Source organism: Bubalus kerabau, chromosome 6, assembly GCF_029407905.1.
Source record: "Bubalus kerabau isolate K-KA32 ecotype Philippines breed swamp buffalo chromosome 6, PCC_UOA_SB_1v2, whole genome shotgun sequence".
In the NCBI taxonomy this organism is placed as follows: Eukaryota; Metazoa; Chordata; class Mammalia; order Artiodactyla; family Bovidae; genus Bubalus; species Bubalus kerabau.
The window spans coordinates 91,945,110-91,969,813 of NC_073629.1; the positions used below are offsets into that span (position 1 = coordinate 91,945,110).

A 24,704-nucleotide genomic window follows, 5' to 3' on the forward strand; every position below is an offset into this window, starting at 1 on the left:
GATCATGCCTATGTGAGGAAACCTCTCTAAAAATCCCAGTATTATGGGGCTTTGGAGAGCTTTTGGGTTGGTGAATACACCCACATACTGGGAGGAGGACACATTCCAACTCCACAAGAATGGAAGCTCCTGTGCTCAAGACTGTCCCAGACCTCACCTTATGTATCTTTTCATCTGTGTCCTTCATCATATCCTTTAGTACACATGTGCTGTGCTGTGCTTAGCAGTTCAGTCATGTCCAACTCTTTGTGACTCTCTGGACTATAGCCCGCCAGGCTCCTCTGTCCATGGGGATTCTCCAGGCAAGAATACTGGAGTGGGTTGCCATGCCCTTCCCCAGGGGATCTTCGAACCCAGGGTTCGAACCCAGATCTCCCGCATTGCAGACAGATTCTTTACCATCTGAGCCACCTGGGGAAGCTTAGTACACATGTGAATATAAGAATTTTCCTGAATTCTATGAGCCACTCTAGCAAATAATGGAAACCAAGCAGGGAGGAGGTCATGGGACCCTCCAATTTGAAGCTGTAACTAGGGGATATACTACTTGCAGTTGGCATCTGAAGTGGGGGGCAACCCTTAACCCTGTGGGATCTGATGCTATCTCCATGTGGTACTGTCAGGATTCAGTTAAATTGTAGGACACTCAGCTGGTGTCACAGAGAATCACTTGGTGTGGGAAAAATCCCACAATCTGGTATCAGAAGTGTGAGTATTATGAGTGATAGTAAAGGAGGCATTGAGGAGGAAAGATTGGGTTTTTCAATGCAGGCACTTACTATCTGGACTGCTGCCTGAGAACTCCCTGGTAAGTCGGGCCTTAGGCTGTTGACTGCACAGTCAACCCCTATTGGGGTGTGCAGGGAGAGACTGGACAGACAGGGAGTTGTTGTGTGGAGTAGCACAGTGGTGCCCAAAGAGGAGGAGTGGGCAAGGTGACACACTGGGATGCTGGAAAAAATACTGACAAGTGCTTTGGGTTAGGGTATCCCCATTAGTAGACCCTGAGACAAGGATTTGAGTGCGACTAGTTTTATTTGGAAGGTGAAGAAAACACTAGTAGGGGGATGGGCAAGGATGACAGTCAATGAAGTCTGCATTATCAGCAGGCTACAGGAGTTCCCTGGTGGTCCAGTGGCTAAGGCTCCTTGCTCCCAGTGCAGGGGGTCAGGGTTCCATCCCTGGTCAGGGAACTGGATCCCACATGCTTCAACCAAGAGTTCACAAGGCATAACTAAAGATCCCAGATGCTGCAACTAAAGATCTTACGTGCCACGATGAAAATCGAAGATCCTGTGTGCTATAACGAAGATCTGGCACAGCCAAATAAATAATATTTAAAAAGAAAAAAAAAGCTTACCACTGTGGGCAACTTGACTTTAATTGCACTGGAAAAAACTCTGAAAGCCTGTGTAAAACATGCACCTCAAAGTTATATCCCACAGAGGGTGAGGGAGCTGGGTGTCTATATTCCAACTTTGATTGGTCCACAGCTTGAGAGCAGCTCCTGAAGGGTGTTAATTCCATGGCTCTTCCAACCTTCCATGAAAGGAAGCCTTCCATGGCACCAGAGAACCTTCTGCTGCATCATAAGTAGATGTCCATCTTCAGTGTATGTGATGTTGGTAACACACAGTATTTTGGTACCTCACAGCAAAGTACTTGAGAACTGCCCAACTTAAAGTATTACACAGGTTTTTCTTATACTCCTAACTTGCTGACTTTCTCTGTGGTGACAGTGACTCTGAGTTATGTGATAAGTGAAAGATATATTTTTAAATTATATTTATTCTATAAGATAAAGCAGTCTTCAAACAAGTTTTATTGTGTATATTTTTTAACTTTTTTATTTTGTATTAATTTTTGATTTACAGAAAAGTTGCAATGACAGTAGAGTTCTCATATCCCCTTCACCCAACTTCCTCTGTTAATATCTTCTACATAACCATAGTGAAGCAAAGTGAAGTGAAAGTCACTCTGCTGTGTCTGACTCCTTGTGACCTGATGGACTATACAGCCCATGGAATTCTCCAGGCCAGAATACTAGAACGGGTAGCCTTCCCCTTCTCCAGGGGATCTTCCCAACCCAGGGATCAAACCCAGGTCTCCCACATTGCAGGTGGATTCTTTACCAGCTGAGCCACAAGGGAAGACCCATAACCATAGTATAATGATCAAAAATAAGAAATTAATATTGGCATAATATTAACTGAACCACAGACCCTACTTGAATTTCACCAATTTTAACACTAATGTTGCTTTTCTTTCCAAAATCCTATCTATGTTCCTACATCGCATTTAGCTGTTTTCTCCTTTGTTGCAGCTGTTGTTCAGTCACTAAGTCATGTTGACTCTGCGACCCCATGGACTGCAGGACACCAGGCTTCCCGTCCCTTCAGTATCTCCCAGAGTTTGCTCCTTAGTTTCTCCTAAGCTGTAAGGGTTTATTGAAATACAATTAACACATAATCAACTGCACATATTAGAAGTAGGCAGTTTGGTTAGTCTTGACATTTGTATGGATATACACAACTGTTTGTTCCTTGGCTTATTAATGGGCATTTGGGTTGTTTCCAGTTTGGGGCTACTACAAATGAAGTAGCTAGGAACATTTCTGTACAGTCTTTGTATGGACACATGCTCTCATTTCTCTTGGGTAACTCTCAGGAAAGGAATGACTGGATCATGTGGTTGGTATATGGGTAACTTTTTAATTTGCCAAACTGTTAAAAAAAAAAAAACTCATTTTAAAAATTTAGACTTGGGTGTGGTTTCTCCTTATTCTCCTGGGGTTATGATTCTCCTTTCACGCTGGTTGTAGGGCAACTTGAGATCTCATTTTGGGGTCTGTTCCCCATTACACACAGTTATTCATTTTTTTAAAATCTTAATTCTATTGTTAAGGTCACACGAGTGGTTAATCTTGCTCCATCATTTTTCTTTGATAATAAACTATCCCTGAGCTTAGTGGATTTTGGGGGGCGGGGGCCACACTGCAAGGCATGTGGCTCTTAGTTCCCCAACCAGGGATCTAACCTGCACCCCTTGAAATGGAAACGAGGAGTCTTAACCACTGGTTCACCAGGGAAGTCCCTTGCCAAACTTTTCCAAAGTGGTTTATAACACATATTACTTTGGTATCTCATGGCAAAGGCCTTTATCAGATATATTTTCTCCCACTTTGTGGCTTGTCTTTCCATTCTCTTAACAGTGTCTTTGAAGAATAAATTTTAAAAATGTTAATTAAGTCCAATTTAACTATTTGTTCATACCGTACCACAGTAGGATCTATAAAGGAACAAATACAGTTGACCCTTGAATAAATAGTATGGCAGTTAGGGTCTCTGACCCTCTGTGCAGTCAAAACGATGTATAACTTTAGAGTCAGTCCTCTGTATCCACAGATCGTCATACAGCAGCTCATACTTGAACTGCTGGACCCATACAGTTCAACCTTTGTTGTTCAAAGGTCTACTGTTCATTTATATCTAAGAAATTTCTGCCTAACCTGAAGTCCAAAAGTTTTCTTCCCATGTTTTCTTCAGGAAGTTTTGTAGTTTAGGTTTTACATTTAGGACTGTGATTCATTTTGACTTTTTTTTTTTTTTCTATGCTGTGAGTCACTGATTACAATTCATTGTTTTTTACATATTGATATTTGATAGTTATAGCACCATTTGTTGAAAAAACTATTCTTTTAACCACTGAATTGTTTTTGTACCTTTGTTGAGAATCAGTTGTCCATAGATAAGTGAGTCTGTTCCTGGATTCTTCATTTTATTAATTTGTCTATCCTGATCCCATTCCACACCAGGGAGGAGTAAGGTAATGTTTGTCCTCCAGCTTTACTCATTTTTTTCAAAGTTATTTTGGCTATTTTCTGTCTGTTGTTTTTCCATATAAGTTTTAGGAGCATCTTGTCAGTTTAAAAAATATTACTGGGACTGATCAGTATTGAATTAAATCTATAGATGATATAGGGGAACTGACATCTTAAGAACAGAGTTTTTGATCCATGATTATGGTATATCTCTCCTTTTATTTAGGTCTTCTTTAATTTCTCTCAGAAGCTTTTTAAAGCTTTCACTATACAAATCTTACACATCTTTCGTCAGATTTATACCTAGGTATTTCACATTTTGGTGTTATTATATATGGCATTTTCAATTTCTATTGCTAGTGTACAGAAATTGTTGATTTGAGTGTATTGATCTTATTTCCTGAAACACTGCTGACTTATTAGACCTGGTGTGCACTAGTTTGGCTTATCAGCCTTTTTGAGGATTCAACAGGATTTTTTTTTAGTAGACAATGCACCTGTGAATAGTAACAGTTTTACTTCTTCCAAAACAGTCATTTTGACATGAGTGAGGAAGTAACTGCTTTTCTATAAAGCACCTGTGCTCTTAAGGGTGTCTGAAGTATTTTTATCATGATGTGGGTTTTGTGACTGAAGCCTTGAGCCTGTCTCCTTTTCCCTAAGAATAGCACACTCCTGCCATCCCACCCAATCTCTCTCTGTTCGAAAACAGTGAGGGCAGAAGCTCAGGATACTGTGACCAGCTTGTGCAGACCTACCACTGGGCTGGACTGCCATGCCCGCGAGGTCTGACTTGAGGGGTGTAACTGATTGTTCCCAATGGCTGCACGTTCCCAGGAGGTCAGCAACTTCTTATGGCATTTGGCCCTGCCAAGCTTCCAGAAGCATCCTAGGATGGAGATGGAGTATTCCCGGAGAGGGCATACAGCTGCCTTAGGACATATGCTACACTCTGCCAACTCTCTTTGGATTTTACTGAACAGGGAGTCAGCATTTTGGCTTTAGAATAGGAGGGGTTCCAAGAGGGTCAACCACATCCCACTCCTTTAGTCCATCTGCTGTCTGGCTCCCATGTTCATGTCACTGGCCAATTTGAATTCTCAGGATAATCGATCTCTGGTATCAAAAGATATCTGGCCTTGCTGTCCCAGAAGACACCGTGACCTTCTGGTAGGTGTCTCCAGCAAAAGTGGTCCCACCACACCCTTCCCCCTCTCCCAGGCACCCCCATATGCCCTTTCTCCAAGAACCCCCATTCCCACTCCTACCCTCCCACCCCCAGATTCGTCTTCAGGCTTTCAGGTCCTCCGGTCACTGCAGGTTGTCCTTCATGGGCAGCTTTAAGGATCTGAATTATGATCCACAGTTGGCACACACTTCCCCTTAGTAAAAGGTGTGATTCTTTCCCTTTAAAAAAACACAGAGAAAGAGAAAATGAAACTGGTCCCTGGGAAGGATGTGAGCCCCCCATCCATGGAGAGGCACCTGTAGGGGAGGAAGAGGTACCTATTGGTTGTACTTCCCAGGGGAACCTACACTGAGTGAGAGGCCAAACTGCTGACCTCTAGAGTTTTTCCAACAAAACAGCCTGGTTCTAAGGGCAGTCCTCTGCTAGGTACCTAGTTTGGCTCATCAGACCCTCAACTGGTTTGTAAGAACTTCAAACACGAAATCCTAGTGCCTAAAAGATCATTCCAATCAGGACACTGAGGGTCAGAAAAATGAAAGAATTTGCCTAAGGTCACCCTGATGCCCAGAATTCCAGCCCAGAGCCCCTGACCACAGTCTAGCATTCTTCCTATTGCTCAGATTCTTTCCTAAGAGTGGAACACGTGAAGACTCTTCTCTGGTTCACTCTCAGTAACCATTGTGAAGGAGGCATTTCATAAGAACTCCTTGCTTTGTGTGTCTAACAATGTCTGCCAGCCATTATGGCATACACGTGTATGTGTTTGCTCGTTGTCTGTCTTCTCTATCAAGACGTAAACTTGATGAAGGCAAGACCTCGATTTCTTTACTGATATTTCTTGTGTATTGTATTGCCTACACTGTTTCAGGTGTGTCCACACACACCACCTTGAAAGGTGGTGTCCACAAATATCTGTCAGAGGAAGGAAGGCAGGAGGAAGGGCTCAGAGGGCCACAGAGGCCTTTACAGCCATCTGGTGGGTCTCCAGGCCTTCTGCTTTTCACTCCTCCCCAGTCTACTGCCCTGGCCTGTTCAGAGCCTCGGCTCTCACCTAACACTAAGACAGCCTCCTTGTCTCCGTCCAGCCCCATCCCACTCCTCTACCCACAAGGCCACAGAGCACCTCTTTAAAACACAAGAGCTACTTCCTGTTAAGCCCCTTTTGAATGTCCAAAAGAAAATATTTGCAAAACACATACCTGATAAAGGATGTATGCCTAGAATATATAAAGGACTTTCAAAACTTAATAGAAGAAAATAAGCAACCATTTTTTAAAATGTGCAAGAGATATGGAGGAAGTACATGAAAAGATGGCCAACATCTTGTCATTAAAGAAATGCAAATGCAAGCCACAAGGAGATACCCCTATTAGGCTGTCTAAAGCTGGAAGCAAAAAGGGCCTTATAATATCAAATGTAGGACAGTTAGATCCTACACATATTTTTGGTGGCAATACAAACTCATACAACCATTTCAGAAAATAGTCTGGCAGCTTCTTATTAAGTTTTATGTATATTTACCAAGGGAGCTAGATATTCTACACTAGATATTCATCAAAGAAGAATGAAAGCATATGTCTACATGAAGACCTATATGGGACTGCTTGTAGAACTTTATCCAAAATTGCCTAAGCTGAGAACAACCAAATGTCCCTCTCCTTGAAAGTGTATAAGCTGTGGTACATCCATTCAATGGAACATAAGTCAGCATTAGAAAGGAACAAACTACTGATCCAAGCAACAACATGGATGAATCTCAAGAACAATGCAAAATGAAACAGACAAAATTCTATATACAGCATGATTCCATTTATACGACACTCTGGAAAAGGCAGAACTATAGTGTTGGTAATCATATCAGCAGTTGCTCGGAACTGGGAAAGGGGGAGGAAACTGACTATAGATGGCACAAGGAAACTTTTGAGGGCGATGGTCATAGTCTATATCTCGCTTATTTTGATATGACTATATGCATTTGTCAAAACTCACCGAACACGAAAACATTTATACAGCTGTATACCTAAAAAGGATGAATTTTACTGGCTGTAGGTCGTACTATTATAAATCTTTTACAGAATTTCTTCTGTGGCTTCTCACAGGTCAGATAAAGTCGGAGCAGCTTAGCTTCAGAATCAAGGCCTCTAAGAACTGACCTAGCCAAACTCACCAGCCTTATTCTCTGCGATTGCCCTTTACACACTGCACACATCATCCAAAATGAACCGTCCAGTGTTTTCCAGACATGCCCTGAGATTTTTTGCTTCCTTTCCCTTGCTCATGCACTTTCCTCCTCTCTAATTTTTTTCCTCTTCCCTGAAAGAAGTGAACCCTCGTGCAAAGAACATAGCTAGGAGCCCTGGGGAAAGGGGACTCTGCACTGAACTTCCTGAGTCCCCTGTCCAAACTTCCAAATCTCCCACCAAAATAGCATGCACAGAGGCCTAGGAGGTAAAAGGGAGTGATCAGGTATGGACAGGTGGGATGAGGAAGAGAACGCGGATCATGGTGAAGGCTATTTGTTGCCTTAGACTTCCTAGGCTCAAAGGGTCCTTCCTCCTGGTCTCATCCTCCAGAAGGCTATAGGCTTAACAAACTTCCCCTACAGCCTGGATGTAGAAAAATCCTGGGCCCTCTTGCCTCATCCTCCTCCTCATATTGCCCTATAACTCTAGAGAAGGGGTTGAGTGCCCTCCCCAGAAAGCTGGGAGCCTCTCTGGGACAGAACTGCTGTCTCTCTGATTCTATTCTGCAATGTTCTAGTAGCCAGGATACACTTGGCATTTAGTAAGTGCTCAATTAATTTCTGAAGACTGCACACATGAATGCTATTGCCCAGCAGCAACTTTAGGAAATCCCTTTCTCTCTCTCTGAATTTCAGTGGACCCAATTGAAAAATATTGAGAGTAATTCCTACCTTTTAAAGTTACTGTATGGACTTCCCTGGTCCAGTGATTAAGAATCCGCCTTGCAATGCAGGGGACACGGGTTTTATCCCTGGTCTAAGATCTAAGATCTAAGATCCCACGTGCCATGGAGCAATGAAGCCCACGCACCACAACTACAGAGTCCGCACACTGCCATGAAAGAACCCATATGGCTGAACAAAAGATCCTGCAGGCTGCAACTAAGACCCGACACAGACACATAAATAATGAAGAAATATTTAAAGCTACTGTGTACAGTAAATACATATAAAATCACTTTCAATATTATAAACTCCAATAATATAAGAATTTACTATTATTATTATTATAAAAATGGATATTTATGATTCAGTTTCAGATTTCTGGACAAGGAATGGGACTTTAGTTTAAACTGTTAAAAAGTCAGTATGCCTACTCAAGTAATCATGAGGAAGTATTGATGTCTGCCATTCACTTCAGATTTTATCAAATTGTAAGATAATTATGGGGAGTAACATGTAAATTTGGCCTTGGAGTATAAAACAAAGCAGGTCAAAGGCTAATGGAGTTCTGCCAAGAGAAGGCACTGGTCATAGCAAACACCCTCTTCTAACAACACAAGAGAAGAGTCTACACATGGACATCACCAGATTGTCAATACTGAAATCAGATTGATTATATTCTTTGCAGCCAAAGATGGAGAAGCTCTATACACTCAGCAAAAACAAAACTGGGAGCTGACTGTGGCTCAGCTCATGAACTCCTTATTGCCAAATTCAGACTTAAATTGAAGAAAAAAAGGAAAACCACTAGACCATTCAGGTATGACCTAAATCAAGTCCCTTACAATTATATAGTGGAAGTGACAAATAGATTCAAGGGATTAGATATGATAGACAGAGTGCCTGAAGAACTATGGACAGAGGTTTGTGACCTTGTACAGGAGGCAATGATCAAGACCATCCCCAAGAAAAAGAAATGCAAAAAGGCAAAATGGTTGTCTGATGAGGGCTTACAAATAGCTGAGAAAAGAAGAGAAGCTAAAGGCAAAGGAGAAAAGGAAAGATATACCCATTTGAATGTAGAGTTCCAAAGAATAGCAAGGAAAGAGGAGAAAGCCTTCCTCAGTGATCAGTGCAAAAAAAATAGAGGAAAACAACAGAATGGGAAAGACTAGAGATCTCTTCAAGAAAAGTAGAGATACCAAGGGAACATTTTATGCAAAGATGAGCCCAATAAAGGACAGAAATGGTATGGACCTAACAGAATCAGAAGATATTAAGAAGAGGTGGCAAGAATACACAGAAGAGAAGTTGGGTGGTGCAGAGAGGTAGGCACAGCCTCTGGGAAGCTGCTGTGATCAGAGTGCAGCTTGGAGGCAGAGGATTAGACAGAAGCAAGCCTCGTGCCCAGTGTCACGCGGAGCCCAGGCCGCCCTGACTACATGACTATGCTCCGGTTTATTTCCAGGGCTCTTGCCTTTTGGAGGAAGGTGGACTCGTCGGAAGCAGAGAGGGTGCAGCATCAGAGGCTCCTGGAAGGTAGATGCTTTCTGTGATAATAGCCACGGTGATGAACTGCCAGACTGCTGTACTAGAATCTCACTTGGCTGTATGAACTCTCTGATGGAAGGTGTTGAGTTCATTCATCACACAGCTTACTTCTCTCTAGATGTTGTTTGTAAAGATTTTGAACCTTATCAGGGTGACCGAGTAGAAGTTGTATTTTCCATCCAGCCAGACACACAAAGCAGAAAGGCTCTCTCAGTGAAGCCTCTGAGACACAAGCACGTGCACAAGGTCTGCATTACTAGCCTGCAGGGAAGAAATGGGGTGCTAGATGATACTATCTTTTTCACCCTGGAATCTCTGAAAGTTCCTGATGGCTACGTACCTCAAGTATCTGACATGGTCGATGCAGTTGTGGTGGAGAGTGTTCAGTCCTGCTATGTTTGGAGAGCAATTTCTATGACTCTAGTGAAAAAGGGGTAATAAGAAAGCAACGTTTTTATTCTCTGTGCATATTTTCTTCTCTTGGCAATAAACAGCTTGGTTTAAATGTGTTCTGGAAAAAAAAATAGCTTAGTAAACCTCAACAGTTAATTCAAAGACAACCTTTAAAATCCTCTGTGGTCTAGCTAAATGGAATGCATCTTCTGAAGGGTGTTTAGCATTTTTAATTATTGATTAAAGACATTTTCATCTTAAAAAAAAAAAAAAAGAATACACAGAAGAACTCTACAGAAAAGATCTTCATGACCCAGATAACCATGATGGTGTGATCACTCACCTAGAGCCAGACATCCTGAAGTGTGAAGTCAAGTGGGCCTTAGGAAGCATCACTATAAACAAAGCTGGTGGAGGTGATGGAATTCCAGGTGAGCTATTTCCAATCCTAAAAGATGATACTGTGAAAGTGCTGCACTCAATATGCCAGCAAATTTGGAAAACTCAGCAGTGGCCACAGGACTGGAAAAGGTCAGTTTTCATTCCAATCCCAGAGAAAGGCAATGCCAAAGAATGCTCAAAATACTGCACAATTGCACTCATCTTACACTCTAGCAAAGTGATGATCCAAGCCAGGCTTGGAATGTATGTGAATCGTGAATTTCCAGATGTTCAAGCTGGATTTAGAAAAGGCAGAGGAACCAGAGATCAAATTGCCAACATCCATTGGATCATTGAAAAAGCAAATGAGTTCCAGAAAAACATCTATTTCTGCTTTATTGACTACACCAAAGCCTTTGACTGTGTGGATCACAGCAAACTTTGGAAAATTCTTCAAGAGATGGGAATACCAGACAACCTGAGAAATCTGTATGCAGGTCAAGAAGCAACAGTTAGAACTGGACACGGAACAGCAGACTGGTTCTGAAAGGAGTACGTCAAGGCTATATATTGTCACCCTGCTTATTTAACTTATATGCAGAGTAAGTACATCATGAGAAATGCTGGGCTGGTTGAAGCATAAGCTGGAATCGAGATTGCCAGGAGAAATATCAATAAAGCTCAGATATGCAGATGACACCACCCTTATGGCAGAAAGCTAAGAAGAACTAAAGAGCCTCTTGATGAAAGTGAAAGAGGAGAGTGAAAAAGTTGGCTTAAAACTCAACATTCCAAAAACTAAGATCATGGCATCCGGTCCATTCACTTTATGGCAAATATATGGGGAAACAATGGAAACAGTGACAGACTTTATTTTCTTGGGCTCCAAAATCACTGCAGATGGTGACTGCAGCCATGAAATTAAAAGACGCTTGCTCCTTGGAAGAAAAGCTATGATCAACCTAAACAGCATATTAAAAAGTAGAGACATTACTTTACCAACAAAGGTCAGTCTAGTCAAAGCTATAGTTTTTCCAGTAATCATGTATGGATGTGAGAGTTGGACTATAAAGAAAGTTGAGTGCTGATGAATTGATGCTTTTAAACTGTGGTGTTGGAGAAGACTCTTGAGAGTCCCTTGGACTGCAAGGAGATCAAGCCAGTCCATCCTAAAGGAAATCAGTCTTGAATATTCACTGGAAGGACTGATGCTGAGGCTGAAACTCCAATATTTTGGCCACCTGATGCAAAGAACTGACTCATTGGAAAAGACCCTGATGCTGGGAAAGATTGAAGGCAGGAGGAGAAGGGGATGACAGAGGATGAGATGGTTGGAAGGCATCACTGACTCAATGGGCATGAGTTTAAGTAAACTCCGGGAGTTGGTGATGGACAGGGAGACCTGGCATTCTGCAGTCCATGGGGTCACAGAGTCGGACACGACAGAGCAACTGAACTGAACTGAAGATAATTAGAGATGGGTAGAAGGATGATATCCATCCTGGGCTTCCCTGGTGGCTCAGATAGTAAAGCATCTGCCTGCAATGTGGGAGACCCAGGTTCGATTCCTGGGTCGGAAAGATCCCCTGCAGAAGGAAATGGCAATCCACTCCAGCACTCTTGCCTGGAAAATCCCATGGATGGAGGAGCCTGAGAGGCTACAGTCTGTGGGGTCGCAAAGAGTCGGACACGACTGAGCGACTTCACTTTTCAGAAGGATGATAGATAATAGACAGGTGAGTAATAGATGGGTAGATAGAAAGATATATCAGAAAGCAAGAAGAGTGAAACATTAATGACTGGAATCTAAGTGATGCATGTACAGGGGTTAACACTGTAAAATCCTTTCTATTTTGGTGTATGTTTAAAAGTTTTCATAATAGAACATCAACTGAAAAACTTAAGAAAAATAAGCTTCTGACAGATTGAACTGGATGTTTCCTTGCATAGAGTTATCCAGACTCTGAACCATTTCATCAGAGTCTTGTCCTTTAACAAATATGCATTGAGCTCCTTCTATGCGTGCCAGCTAGATACTGGAGTTGGAGAATAGAGAAGTTCTGTTCAGTAAGGACCACAGGCATATGAATAAATAATTAAAATATGATGGGAAAATGCTCCAATCTGGGAAGGCTCAAGAGGCTGAAAATAAAGAGATGTCATCTGGAAAAATCAGGGAAGGCTTCATATTTAAGTGAAGTTGTAGAAGATAAACAGGAATTTTCCAGATAGAAACTAAGAGAAGAGTGTTTCAAAACAGATCACAGTGTGGTTAAAGCACAGAGAGTGGTACACAGTGTGGCCTGGCCGGAGTGCAAAGTGGGCATGTCCACACAGCCAGAGGGTGGCCAGATGGAGTAAGGCAACCAGGCTGTAAGAGCCAGAAAGGTGACCGGGGGTGGGGGGGATCTTGGTCCATTGGTTGGTCAACCATATTTTAGAAGCAGCTATGGTGTGCACAGGTCTAAAAAATGAAAAACAAAAAGCTGCCTTTCCCACACAGGAGTCAAATCCCAGGCTGCCTAGCTGGAAACCCAGAACCTGCGGTTTGGCAGGAAGAAGCAGGTGAGGCTTGGGAGTGACAGATGAGAAAGATTGGCTGTCACTACACTCCAGAAGGAGATTTTACAACTCTTCCGCACACATGCACCCTCCCTCGCCTGGACTGAAGACAGCAAATTGTTCGAGGCCATGTTGTGTTCCTACCCAGTCTTAAGTTGCTCAGTCATGTCCAACTCTTTGCGACCCTATGGATTACAGCTTGCCAGGCTCTGCTGTCCATGGGATTCTCTAGCAAGAATACGGGGGTGGGTTACCACACCCATGGCCTCGCGAAACCTGGCAAGGAGGAGATGCTGACGTTCAGGGTCTGACTCAGAGCCCTGGTCCCCACCCTGCCTGCTATTTGGCTGCGGGCCTCTGAGCCATTTCCATCACCTCTACCCCTCTGCACCTCATTTTCTCCCTATATGGGAAGATAGGAGGACGGCATGGCAACCCACTCCAGTATTCTTGCCTAGAGAATCCCACGGACAGAGGAACCCAGTGGGCTACAGTCCATGGGGTTGTTAAGAGCTGGACATGACTGAAGCAACCGAGCACGCATGCACACACATGCAAAGACAGCCCTGACAATCCCCATAGTCTGTGAACTCCACATTTCTCCACCCACACACACTGGATTGTGGTTACCACTCTGGAGCCAAAGGCAGGGATTAACAATAGCACATCAACACAGAGGAGTTGTGAGGGTCCAATGAGAAAGCCTGGCACCCCACTCCAGTACTCTTGCCTGGAAAATCCCATGGACGGAGGGGCCTGGTGGGCTGCAGTCCACGGGGTCGCTAGGAGTCGGACACGACTGAGCAACTTCACTTTGACTTTTCACTTTCATGCATTGGAGAAGGAAATGGCAACCCACTCCAGTGTCCTTGCCTGGAGAATCCCAGGGACGGGGGAGCCTGGTGGGCTGCAGTCTATGGGGTCGCACAGAGTCGGACATGACTGAAGCGACTTAGCAACAGCAATGAGAAAGCCTGCATGCTTCCAGACTCCATTTGTTCTCATTAATTCTTCTGCCTTAGTTTTAAATTTACTCTGATTTTTTTAAGCTTCTAGAATCAAATGATTGCTTCTGTTGGTTTCAATCTTTCTTATTTAATACTAAAAGCAATTAAAACTATGAATTTTGACAATATTATATAGGTTTTGATATAGAGTTTTCATTGCAATTGACTTCTAAATGAACTATAATGTCAAACTAGATTTTCTCTTAGACCCAAGAACTTTGAAGAATTCTTACTATTTTCCAAGTACTTGGTTTTGAGGGTTATCCTTTTATTGTTAAGTCTTGTTTTATTGTACTCTGTTTAGAAAGAGTAACCTAAAATTTTCTATGTAGGGTATTTTTAATTTAGATATTTTTAATGAGATCTTCTTAGAAGATCAACTTTTATAAATGTTCCATGAGTATCTGAAAATAATGTGGAGTAAAACATACCTATTCAAATCCTCCAAATAAATATTTATGTCCTTATCTGTCAAATTTTCAGACAGGTCTATTAAGAATTCCCATTATGATTGTGCAAGTTTGTCACTGGTATTTTGGGTGTGTGAAGGTTCATGGTGTCTATAACTGCAACTACTCATCTTTGTAGGAGAAGGCAATGGCACCCCACTCCAGTACTCTTGCCTGGAAAATCCTATGGACGGAGGGGCCTGGTGGGCTGCAGTCCACGGGGTCGCTAGGAGTCGGACACGACTGAGCGACTTCACTTTGACTTTTCACTTTCATGCATTGGAGAAGGAAATGGCAACCCACTCCAGTGCTCTTGCCTGGAGAATCCCAGGGATGGGGGAGCCTGGTGGGCTGCCGTCTATGGGGTCGCACAGAGTCGGACATGATGGAAGCAACTTAGCAGCAGCAGCAGCACTCATCTTTGTCCCATTTAGTATTTTGCCTTAAATTCTATTTTGCTTGGTATTTGTATTACCACTTTTTCTTTTTGCTGTTTGAGAATGAGAATGCCTCCATCCTGGTAAATCACAGCTAGATATATTCTTATATTTCATGTCATCTTCTTCTTTCTTGAGCTCTTATGCTAATTCATTTTTCACTTGATTGGTGTATATCCCCCAGCAATATTTTCAGAAAAGATATATTTGGTATACATCCCAAATCCCTGTGCATCTCTATTTGCACACGAATGATGGTTTGGCTACATAGAGAATTCTACAGTCTCAAGTCTTTTTCATGTTGTATAAACAGTGTTTTCTATCATTCATGTTTCAGAGGAGCAGCCCAAAATATGTCTGATTGCCTTTTATTTAGATTGTAGGTTGTCTTCTTAGGTCTCATATTTGTAAGATTTTTATTTTACCTTTGAAACTCAGAAATTTCACTACATTTTTAGTGGATTGAATGCATATATTAACCCCCATCCCTCCTGAAATCTCACTAAAACAGGAGTAAAGGAATACAAATTTGAAATCATATACCCACAAGGACAAAAAGAATAGAAGCAGCAGTAGAAAGAATATTTTGGAAGTCGAAAAGCAGATGGAAGAACAGTAACTATGTTAGCATACTCAAGAACGCTAAATCCCAAGGCAGCAGAAGTTAAAGCTAAGAATTCCCTCACTCCAAAAACCCAGGTACTGGCAGCGCCAGGTACCTCTGGTAGTGGGAGTGAAAGCAGAACCAAAACAGGGCTACTGATTGAAAGTCTGTGTAATATCAGCTTCCCTCTCCACTCTCTGCAGCCAGAGGAGAGCGCTTAATAAATGAAGACTGCAGAATTGATTCTCTGGAGACAGAGAAGTTCTCTGTACAGGATGACACCAGGCAGAGTCAATGTTATGAGTATCCTATTTATTAATAAAACAGGGAATCAAATGGGAGTTCGGTCACTAAATATTGAGACCTCTAGGTTTTTCTCCCCAGCATAAAGCTCTGGCACCCAGGTTTACATCTCCCAGAACTTTCTCTGGCCAAGGCCAAGAGGAAAACATCTAACATCACTGACATTGAAATTCCCCCAGTGAAAACACCCAGCTTGGTCATGTTATGGTTAAACCCAAGAACAACAGGTGCTCCAGGGGGAGAATGAAAAGTGCCTCAGAGTCTTCAGCAGGATTTTCAGTTGGACATGAGTGCACTGTTAAGGATCACCAGAGGGGCTTCCCTGGTCCTGTGGTTAAGAGTCCACCTTGCGATGCAGGGGTCACCGGTTCAATCCCTGGTCCTGAAAGAGTCCACATGACTTGAGGCAACTAAGCCTGTGTGCCACAACTACTGAGCCCACACTCTAGAGCCCCTGAGCCACAGCCACTGAAGTTTGTGCACCCCAGAGCCCGTGCTCTGCAACAGGAGAAGCCATTGCAATGGGAATACCGCGCACTGCAACTACAGACTAGACCCCACCCCCGCAACTAGAGGAAGCCCACGTGCAGCCATGAGGGCCCAGTGCAGCCAACAGATACATGAATTAGAAAAGTCATTACCAGATATTTGATAACATTTTTTTGTATGGAAGACTGAGGCCAAAACAAACACACGGGGAAAAAAAGAGAGAGACAATGACAGGAAAACTTGTCTTAATAATATCTTCAAAGGATAAGAAAGCATTCCATGAAATAAAAGCATGCTGTTACTAAAAGGAACATTCAGAAGACAAACATAACTCTTAGAAATTCAAATATGAACTCAGAAATGAAAACCTCAGTGAATGAATGAGAGAATATTTCTCGTCACCTGAAAACAGCTCAGTCGTACCCAGGGCAGAACCGAGCACAGACTAGGCTTTTCAAATGAACCAATAAATGAAACAGCATATAAAGAAACCTTTCTTCCCAATGTATGACCTACCTTCTGTGCCTCATGGCACAGTCCTCCATACCCAAGAGCCCAACTGAGTCCGGACTTCACGAACAATGAACTTGAGCCCCAGGGAGAATCATATACCAGCCTGACCATCAGACTCTCCCAGGCACCTGCTGATTAGCTCCCATTCAGTAACATTCATAAGCCTTAATTATACCTGGCCATGTCCTATAGGGTATAAAGCATTCCCCTTTTACAGATGAAAAACCTGAGGTCTAAAACACAAAGGTGACTCTTGGCTGGAGATAGGTCTACAAGGAGAACCCATAATTTGTGTGGTCAGCTTCAAGAGTTCCTGTTTTTTGTTGTTATTGTTGTTGTTTTTTATTCTAATGATAAAAGTCACGTTTATTTGGAAAAATTCAAACATTTCAGAAATAAAACAAGGCAGTATGCCAAAGACCCTCCAGGTTTAACTATGGTCAACATTTTGGGGCCTAGTCCTCCATAGTGCTATCTATGCATAGGGCAGTGCATTTTTTAAAAAATAAGGTGAAATTCCTCTCTTTCCTTTATACATTTAATATGCCACTATAATTGAATGTTCAACAATAACCACAAAAAGGAACTGGTGTTATATGAAGCTAGTCAGAATCTCCAAGGTATAAAAAAATTATTTGCTTGGAGTGGGGGAGAATTTTCTATTACAGTAGAATCATTATGTCATAAAATTAACCACATTTAGAGCATTCACACTGTTATGAGGATTTCTTTAAGTCTAATAAACAAAGCATTTCCAAATAAAGGAGCCATTACCTTTAAAGACACTACTTTAAAAACATTTGCCAAAAATTCTCACTTTGGCAATGCATCTTTAATGGATTGTTTGTCTATTTTTTTAAATATTCACACATACGTACTCTTTCAAACCAAGTTTATAATAAATTTATTCAATTCACCCTACCAACCCCCTTACAATTTGATAAAAATGGCATTAAATGTGTACATCAATGGGAAGAATTACTATTTTTCCAATATCATCTTTCTACCCATGAACATGGTATTCTCTCCAGTTATTCAGGTCTTTTTTTTAATATCTTTTAGTTAAGGTTTATATATTTTTTCATTTAAGCCTTAAATATACTTATTAAGTTTATCCCAGGGCATTTTATTGTTTGCATGCCTAATAGGAATGGAATCGTGTTCTTTTTCTCAATTAAGTTTTCTATTTGTTGTGGTATCAGAGGAAACTTTATACACATTACAGCACCAGCTTCCCTGGTGTTACAGTTTTAAAATGAACTCTCGGATTTATTTAGGTAAACACACATATCATTATAAATTGTGATGATTTTGCTCTTCTTTATTAATATTTTTATTCCTTGTCTTACTATGTTTGCTAGAACCTCCAGAACAATGTTGAACATTCCCAGTGATATAAGCATCTCTGTTTTGTTCTTGACTTCAGGAGAAATCTTTAGTATTTTACTCTCACATTTAATGTTTTTGACCTCCTCTTTCAAAGCTCCCACCCTCCCTCAGGACTCAACTGTCTCCCTATTTCTCTACAGTCTGTATCAAATATCTGTCTGAGTAGAAGCTTTTCCTTGGGTCTTTAGACAACAGAGGGTGGTTTAAGCCATTGTAGTTTCTTTTCCTGGATCATGTGCATTTCCAGCCTCTGTAAAAACTTAACCCTTATATTAACAAGACAGAATTCTGTCAAGGCACAGCAGAAGCTAAGGGCAAGGGAAGCCAGCACTTAAACATACCTACAGAGTGTCATCCACAGGGCAGGGCGCATGTACACGCATGATCTTCTTTAACACTTAATGCAGACTCTACAACATGCTAATTTCGTTTACTCTCACTTTTCAGATGAAAATCTGTTTCCAAGTAACATGTCTCATGCCACACAGCTGAGTAGCAGACACAGATTTCTGAGCCAGGTTAAAAGGAAAATCCTGTAACTCGCACAGGCCTAAATGTTGGGTGTTTTAACAGTGGTGAAGGGAAAAATTTGTACCAAAAGGGAGGCAGATGTGCAGGGAGAGAAAATTGAGGGTCCAGTGGGAGTGGGCCATCCTTCTCTTCTCTAGAGCCCTTTGCTGAGCAAACAGTATGTAGAATGGGGCTTTGCTGACAGGTTGCAGGGGAGGGTTGGCCTTGCCAGAATCAGAGCATCACACTCTTCCCAGCTCACCATCCCCCAAACCCTTACATGGGCACTGGTGTGTGGAAAGGGCCCTGAGCTAGAAAGAAAGGTCTGGTGTCTAGCCCCAGCTCTATCACCATCAGCTGTGTGACCATGGGCAAGTTGCTGCACTCTCGGGTCCTGGTTGAACACCTGTAGAAGAAGGCTAGCCACCTTGTTTAGAAAGGGCAAGAACACACTTTTGCACACTAAAGTACTCCACGTGGCTTTCAGTTAAACAAGGTAGATGAATCCGTGCATTTACCTCTATTCCTTCCTGCAATTCACTGAATGAACTATAAAGGAGGTGTTTTTAAACAGACGAGCAAGAAACGGAGAAGAGTATCAGGGGACAAGGGTGTTTACAATTTCAAGGAAATGCAAAGTGCAGGGAGTCATGAGCAGAGCTGAGAGGGCCTAAGAGCAAGCTGCCTGCAGCAGGCAAGCCAATGAGAAGCTTGCCAGCTCCTGCCACAAACCCCAGAGAGGCCCGGAAATTAGAGCCACAAGTATCTCAAAACGCAGGAGCGAAACTGCTGAAAACAAGAGGAAAGTCAGACTCTCTGCACCACACACACTTCGCCCACCCAGCAGGAGGCTGGAGGGTTAGTACTGAGAGAGAAAGTCAGGGTGGCAGTGGGGGAGCTCAGTGGGTGGTGGGCAGACAGGCACTAGAGTAAGAACAGAGGGAGTAGGTGAAGTCCATATACTGACTTAGACTCCTCAACCCTCCTTCCCCTAAACACCAGCAATCACATACACCACCATCCCCACCCCTCAGGATATAGGATTCTTGTCTAGAGAAGCTAAAAGGTGCCACTGAAAATGCCTAGAAATATTGACTTTAGAGTCTCCCAATGAAATGACCAGATCCCCATCTTCACTCCCAGTGAAGCCCTACCCAGACCCATAGCATTTCTTAGTGCTTTCTTCTCAAATATGAACAAGTGAAAGAAAAAAGGGGAACTGGGAAGAAGTGGAGACAATGCAGGGAGCAAAAGGAAAAGGAAAGAAGACTGTCATTGTCGTCCTTAAATGAAAGAACACCCTGCGTGCAGAACCAGGGGCTAGTAGAAGATAAAAATGCAATCTACACTGCAAAAGAACCCTTGGAAACTTAAAAAGATGAGATTCAAATTTTCAAAAGGCAATAGCAGGGTCTGAAATGTTTAAAAAAAAAATAGGACAAAAAAGGCAGAAATAAGAAACAAGGAAAAAAAGAACAGAGCATCAAGCCAGAATGTCTACCATTCATCTAAAAAAGAGAGGAGAGAACACAGAAGACAGGAAATCACCAAAGACAAAAACACAAAAAATTCTCCCAGAATAGAAGGTCCTAAGCTTCTAGAAGGAAGGAACGCATCAAGGACCCAAAACAATGGATGAAAATAAACTCACACTAGACCCATCATCTAAGACTTCCCTGGTGGCTCAAAAGGTAAAGAATCTGCCTGCAGCACAAGAGACCTGGGTTCAGTCCTGGGTTGGGAAGATCCCCTGGAGAGGGGAATGACTATCCACTCCAGTATTCTTGCCGGGAGAGTTCCATGCATAGAGGAGCCTGGCAGGCTACAGTCCATGGGATCACAAAGAGTCGGACACGACCGAATAACTAGCACTTTCACACTTTTTTCAGACCTGTTATCATGAAATTTCAGTACACAAGAGACAGAGGGACAGAAAGAGGATCCCACAAACTTCCAGACAGGAAGGTGCAGGTTGCCTACAAAGGACAGGAAAACCAAGATGGCATTGAAATTCTTAACAACCACGCTTGAAGGTCGAAGGCAATGGAGCAAAGCCTTCAAAATTCTCAGGGAAAATTATTTCCAACTAAAATTGTATTTCCAACCAAACTACTGATCAGCTGTGCAGGGAGGAAGGGAAAAGAATCTTTTTCAGGCATGCAGTCTATCAACAATGTCACCCTCCCATTATCCTTTCTAAGGAAGCCATAAAAGCATGGGTGTCAATCAAGAAGGAAGACATAGGTTCACTTTGATTAAAGACACATATATATCTATATACAAAAGCTGGTTTTCCCTGAGAGATCTGGTCCCACGGAATATGGTCTTCATGCCCTCACCAGAATTTCCAGCAATGGAATTTCCAACTCTAAAGTTCATGTTTATTCACCTTTTAACATTTCTGAAGTTGAGATTGCATGGCAACTGGTGGCATGGCATCTTAGGTTAGTAAAACATGGAGGCAGCTAACATTCGCAGTTTGACTGTCAGCCATGGTATTTCATGCATATTTTTTCTTAGGTTTCCCAACTTCCTGAGTTGAGTATCACCAACCCCGTTTTCAACACCAAGAAACAGATGCCCCATGGTGACGGCACTCAAGGCAATCCTAGACTGTGTGGGCTGTGGGTGAGGGAGTCCGTGTCCATCAAGTTCCTTTTCTCCTTACCACCAGCTATGGACAGAGTATCTCACAGTCCTCCACTCATTTGACAGCTGAGGGAAATGAGGCTCAGAGAGGCTGATCCATGTGCCCTACCTCCCACAGCCAGTACGCATCAGAGCCGGAATCTGAACTCTTTCCATTGCCACAGCTGTTTGGCTGGCCCTAGGGACAGCAGCTGTGTTCCCATGGGAACCAAGCATGAGCACACCCCTGCCCAGCCCAGAGTAAGCCCCTCCGTGCCCTGGTCCCTCTGCTGGCGCTCCAGCAACACTCACTGCATGATCATCTCCCGCACTGGGTCCGAGGGGTAGCGCTTGGATCCACCCATGAACAGGGACCGGTATCGCTGCCGACAGTCCTTTGTCTCCAACAGCTGGGTGTTGAGGTAGCGACCCACCCCTACAGGGTTCTGCACCAGAGAGAGGAGGCAGGACATTAGCAAGCTGGATGCCTGGCCTGGAGACTCGATCTCCAGTCTCCCCCGTCTCCCTATTCCATCTGTTACAGATTGAATTATGTTCCCCAAAGAGACAGGTGGAGTCCTAACCCCCAGGACCTCAGAGTGTGAGCTTATCTGGAAATAGCTACAGGTGTTACCGGTTAAGATGAGCTCATACTGGAGTAGGGTGGGTCCTTCCTCCAATGTGACCAGTGTCCTCATAAGCAGAGACACACAGTGGGGAGATGGCCATTCAAAATGGAGGCAGGGTCTGCAGCAAGGTATTCACAAGCCAAGCAGTTCCAAGCATCACCAGCCACCACCAGCAGCTAGAAAGAGGGCAGGAAGGATCTCCCCTACAGGTTTCAGAGGAAATGTGGTTCTGTCGATACCTGGATTTCAGACTTCTGGCTCCCAGAACTGTGAGAGGGTAAATTTCTGTTGTTTCAAGCCATCTGGTTTGTGATACTTTGTTATGGCAGTTGGGCTACCTTATGTAGGAAGTTAATACCCTATCCCTTGGACTGCAAGGAGATCCAACCAGTCCATTCTAAAGGAGATCAGTCCTGGATGTTCTTTGGAAGGAATGATGCTAAAGCTGAAACTCCAGTACTTTGGCCACCTCATGCGAAGAGTTGACTCATTGGAAAAGACTCTGATGCTCGGAGGGATTGGGGGCAGGAGGAGAAGGGGACGACAGAGGATGAGATGGCTGGATGGCATCACCGACTCGATGGACGTGAGTTTTAGTGAACTCTGGGAGTTGGTGATGGACAGGGAGGCCTGGCGTGCTGCAATTCATGGGGTCGCAAAGAGTAGGACACGACTGAGCGACTGAACTGAACTGAACTGAATACCCCATCCCACCCAGAAACTTGGGTTGTAGGTATAAGAAGCCCTCGTGGAGAGGTTCAGAGGGGAGATGTTGCCTGTCCATTGTGACTAGTGAGGGCAGGAGGAAGGCAGGACAGGAACCCGCTATCCGTACAGAATCTGTCCCAAGGTCAGACTGGGTCTCCAAGTGATGACCCTCCCCCTGTAGGAGGTGCAAGCTGGAGGTGAGAAAAGGAAGACTGGGGGCCTTGACTGGCTCGACCTCACAAGAACAGAATAGGGCAGGGGGTACTGGCACACGGGGGCCGAGATATCACTGGGAGATGAAAAGGTGGAGCGGAAGGAGGAGAGTTGGGGTCTGGGGATGTGAGATGGGGCAGGGAGAGCTTAGTGGCAAGATGTTCCCAGGGAAACCTAGAGAAATACACAGCTTAAAAATACACAGCTGCAGAGAGCGGAGGGGCAGGGCGGGGCGCCAGCCAAGGGGGGAGCAGCAACCATGTCAGTTTCAGGAAGCTGTTCTGGGCCAGAGAAGCCCTGGGTTGTTGTTTTTTTTTCTAAAACCAAGGCTTTTCCTTGTCCTAAACTGTAATAATGCATCTGATTTTGGTTTCCTCGAGAGCTATATTTCTGTCCGTCACCTGTGTACTGGCCCCTGTGTTTTCCACTCTGGCCCACTCCTCACTCCCACTCCCCCAGTCTTTTTGGAATTTGTGACCCTAATTTGAAATGGACAGTGTTCTCTTGAGAGCACGTGAGGTTGTTAAATTCCCGCTAGACATTTTTCTAACATGGCTCTAAGGTCCTTGTTGCTGTTTGTGATAAGTGATAGGTAATTTATTGGAAACATGTGCATACATTTATATTCAGAGGAAATTATAGTTTGCACTATTAAAAGATCTTGACTGATTAAAAAAAAAAATACCCAGCTGTTTGGAAACAGGCAAAACTAACCTGTGCTAATGGAAGTCAGGACAGGAACCACCTGATGGGGACAGAGGTTGAGGGGGTGGCCCTGGGGGGGCTGAAAACGTTCTTCAACCCTCTGGGGGACCATTGCACAATGAGTCCATTTTGTGACATGTCGTGGAGCTACTCGTTTAGGACTCGTGCTCATTTCTTTATGGTTATCAGACCGCAGGAAAAGGCGGGCTTGGAAAGTGAAGGGCAGGAATGAGAAACAGAATACTCAATGCCATCTAGCAAATGCAGAAGGCAGGCACACGAGCTCAAGAGTGTGGCTGTCTTACAGGAACACCAACAAGCTGACGATGACATCTTACACACGGGGCGGCTGCCACTGGTGGGGAGGGGAGAAGGGTCAGAAGGGCCCTTGCTTAACCGGAGACGAGAAATGGGCCAACTCCCTCAGGTATCCCTGAGGCCCCAAGACAAACACAAAGAGAATGGAGGGAGCATTCCCCTGGAAAATAAGAGTGTGATGGTTCTGGGTGAAGTCCATTAGCACAGTGGTTCTCCAACTGGTCCCTGGAACAAGCACTATCAGCATGGCCTGAGAACTCATTAGAAATGCATGTTCCTAGGCCCTGCTCCAGGCTTACTGAATCAGAAGCTCTGGTTTGCAGCCCAGCCATCTGTATTTTAGGAAGCCCTCCAGGTGATGCTAATGCCCACCCAAGTTTGAAAAACCACTGCCTTAGAGCAATGAGACAGCGGGGGTAGGTGTTAGTCACCCACCTGGTGGGAAAAGCAGGTGGGATCCACTCCCTCGGAGCATCAGTTTCCAGGGCTGCCTGGAGAGGGTTCCCTGCCCCTCACCGTGTGCCCCCCACAAAGACCTACTCGCCCAGTTTCCCGTGATCACCTGGTAGGCCTTCGCGCCTATCCGTTTGGAGGACAGCAGGAAGGGAGGCTGGCTGGTGCGTTTGCACTCCTTCTCTGGAGGAAGCCACATACCAGGACCAGATGTAGCCTAGGAGAGAGGAATGAAGGCCAGAAGCTTGAGAGGGCAGGCGGTGGTCAGCCTGGGGCCAGGGCAGGTGACCCACCTACCTGGCAGCCCTGGGCCTGGAGCCAAGAATACTGGGAGGCACCCAGCTACCCCCAAGGGTAGCTCTCTAGGGGTGAAGGGGCCCTGAGGTGCCCTCATGACCCCTGCTACCCGCTCTGTCCCTGCCCATCAGCCTGACACCTCTTTCCAGGTTCCCGGGGTGGGGGCCCTCCAGGTCTGGCAGGGTCCAGAGAGGTGTTCCAGAACCCACCCTGGGGAGCGGAAGCCACTCAGACTTTGGAGCTAGTTGAGC

General features: G+C 44.0%; 1 protein-coding gene across 1 annotated transcript in view; it reads right to left on the reverse strand.

Annotated features, from left to right (window-relative positions):
• Positions 1 to 5,160: 5,160 nt before the first annotated feature.
• Positions 5,161 to 24,704, reverse strand: part of CIMAP2 (ciliary microtubule associated protein 2) — a 31,529-nt gene continuing 11,985 nt past the window's right edge. Inside the window, exons 8-10 of the mRNA XM_055587114.1 lie at positions 24,248 to 24,373; positions 21,443 to 21,576; positions 5,161 to 5,227 (exon numbers count right to left, since the gene is read on the reverse strand). Of these exons, the coding sequence (XP_055443089.1) occupies positions 5,161 to 5,227; positions 21,443 to 21,576; positions 24,248 to 24,373 (327 nt within the window). The remainder of the gene's footprint in view (positions 5,228 to 21,442; positions 21,577 to 24,247; positions 24,374 to 24,704) is intronic.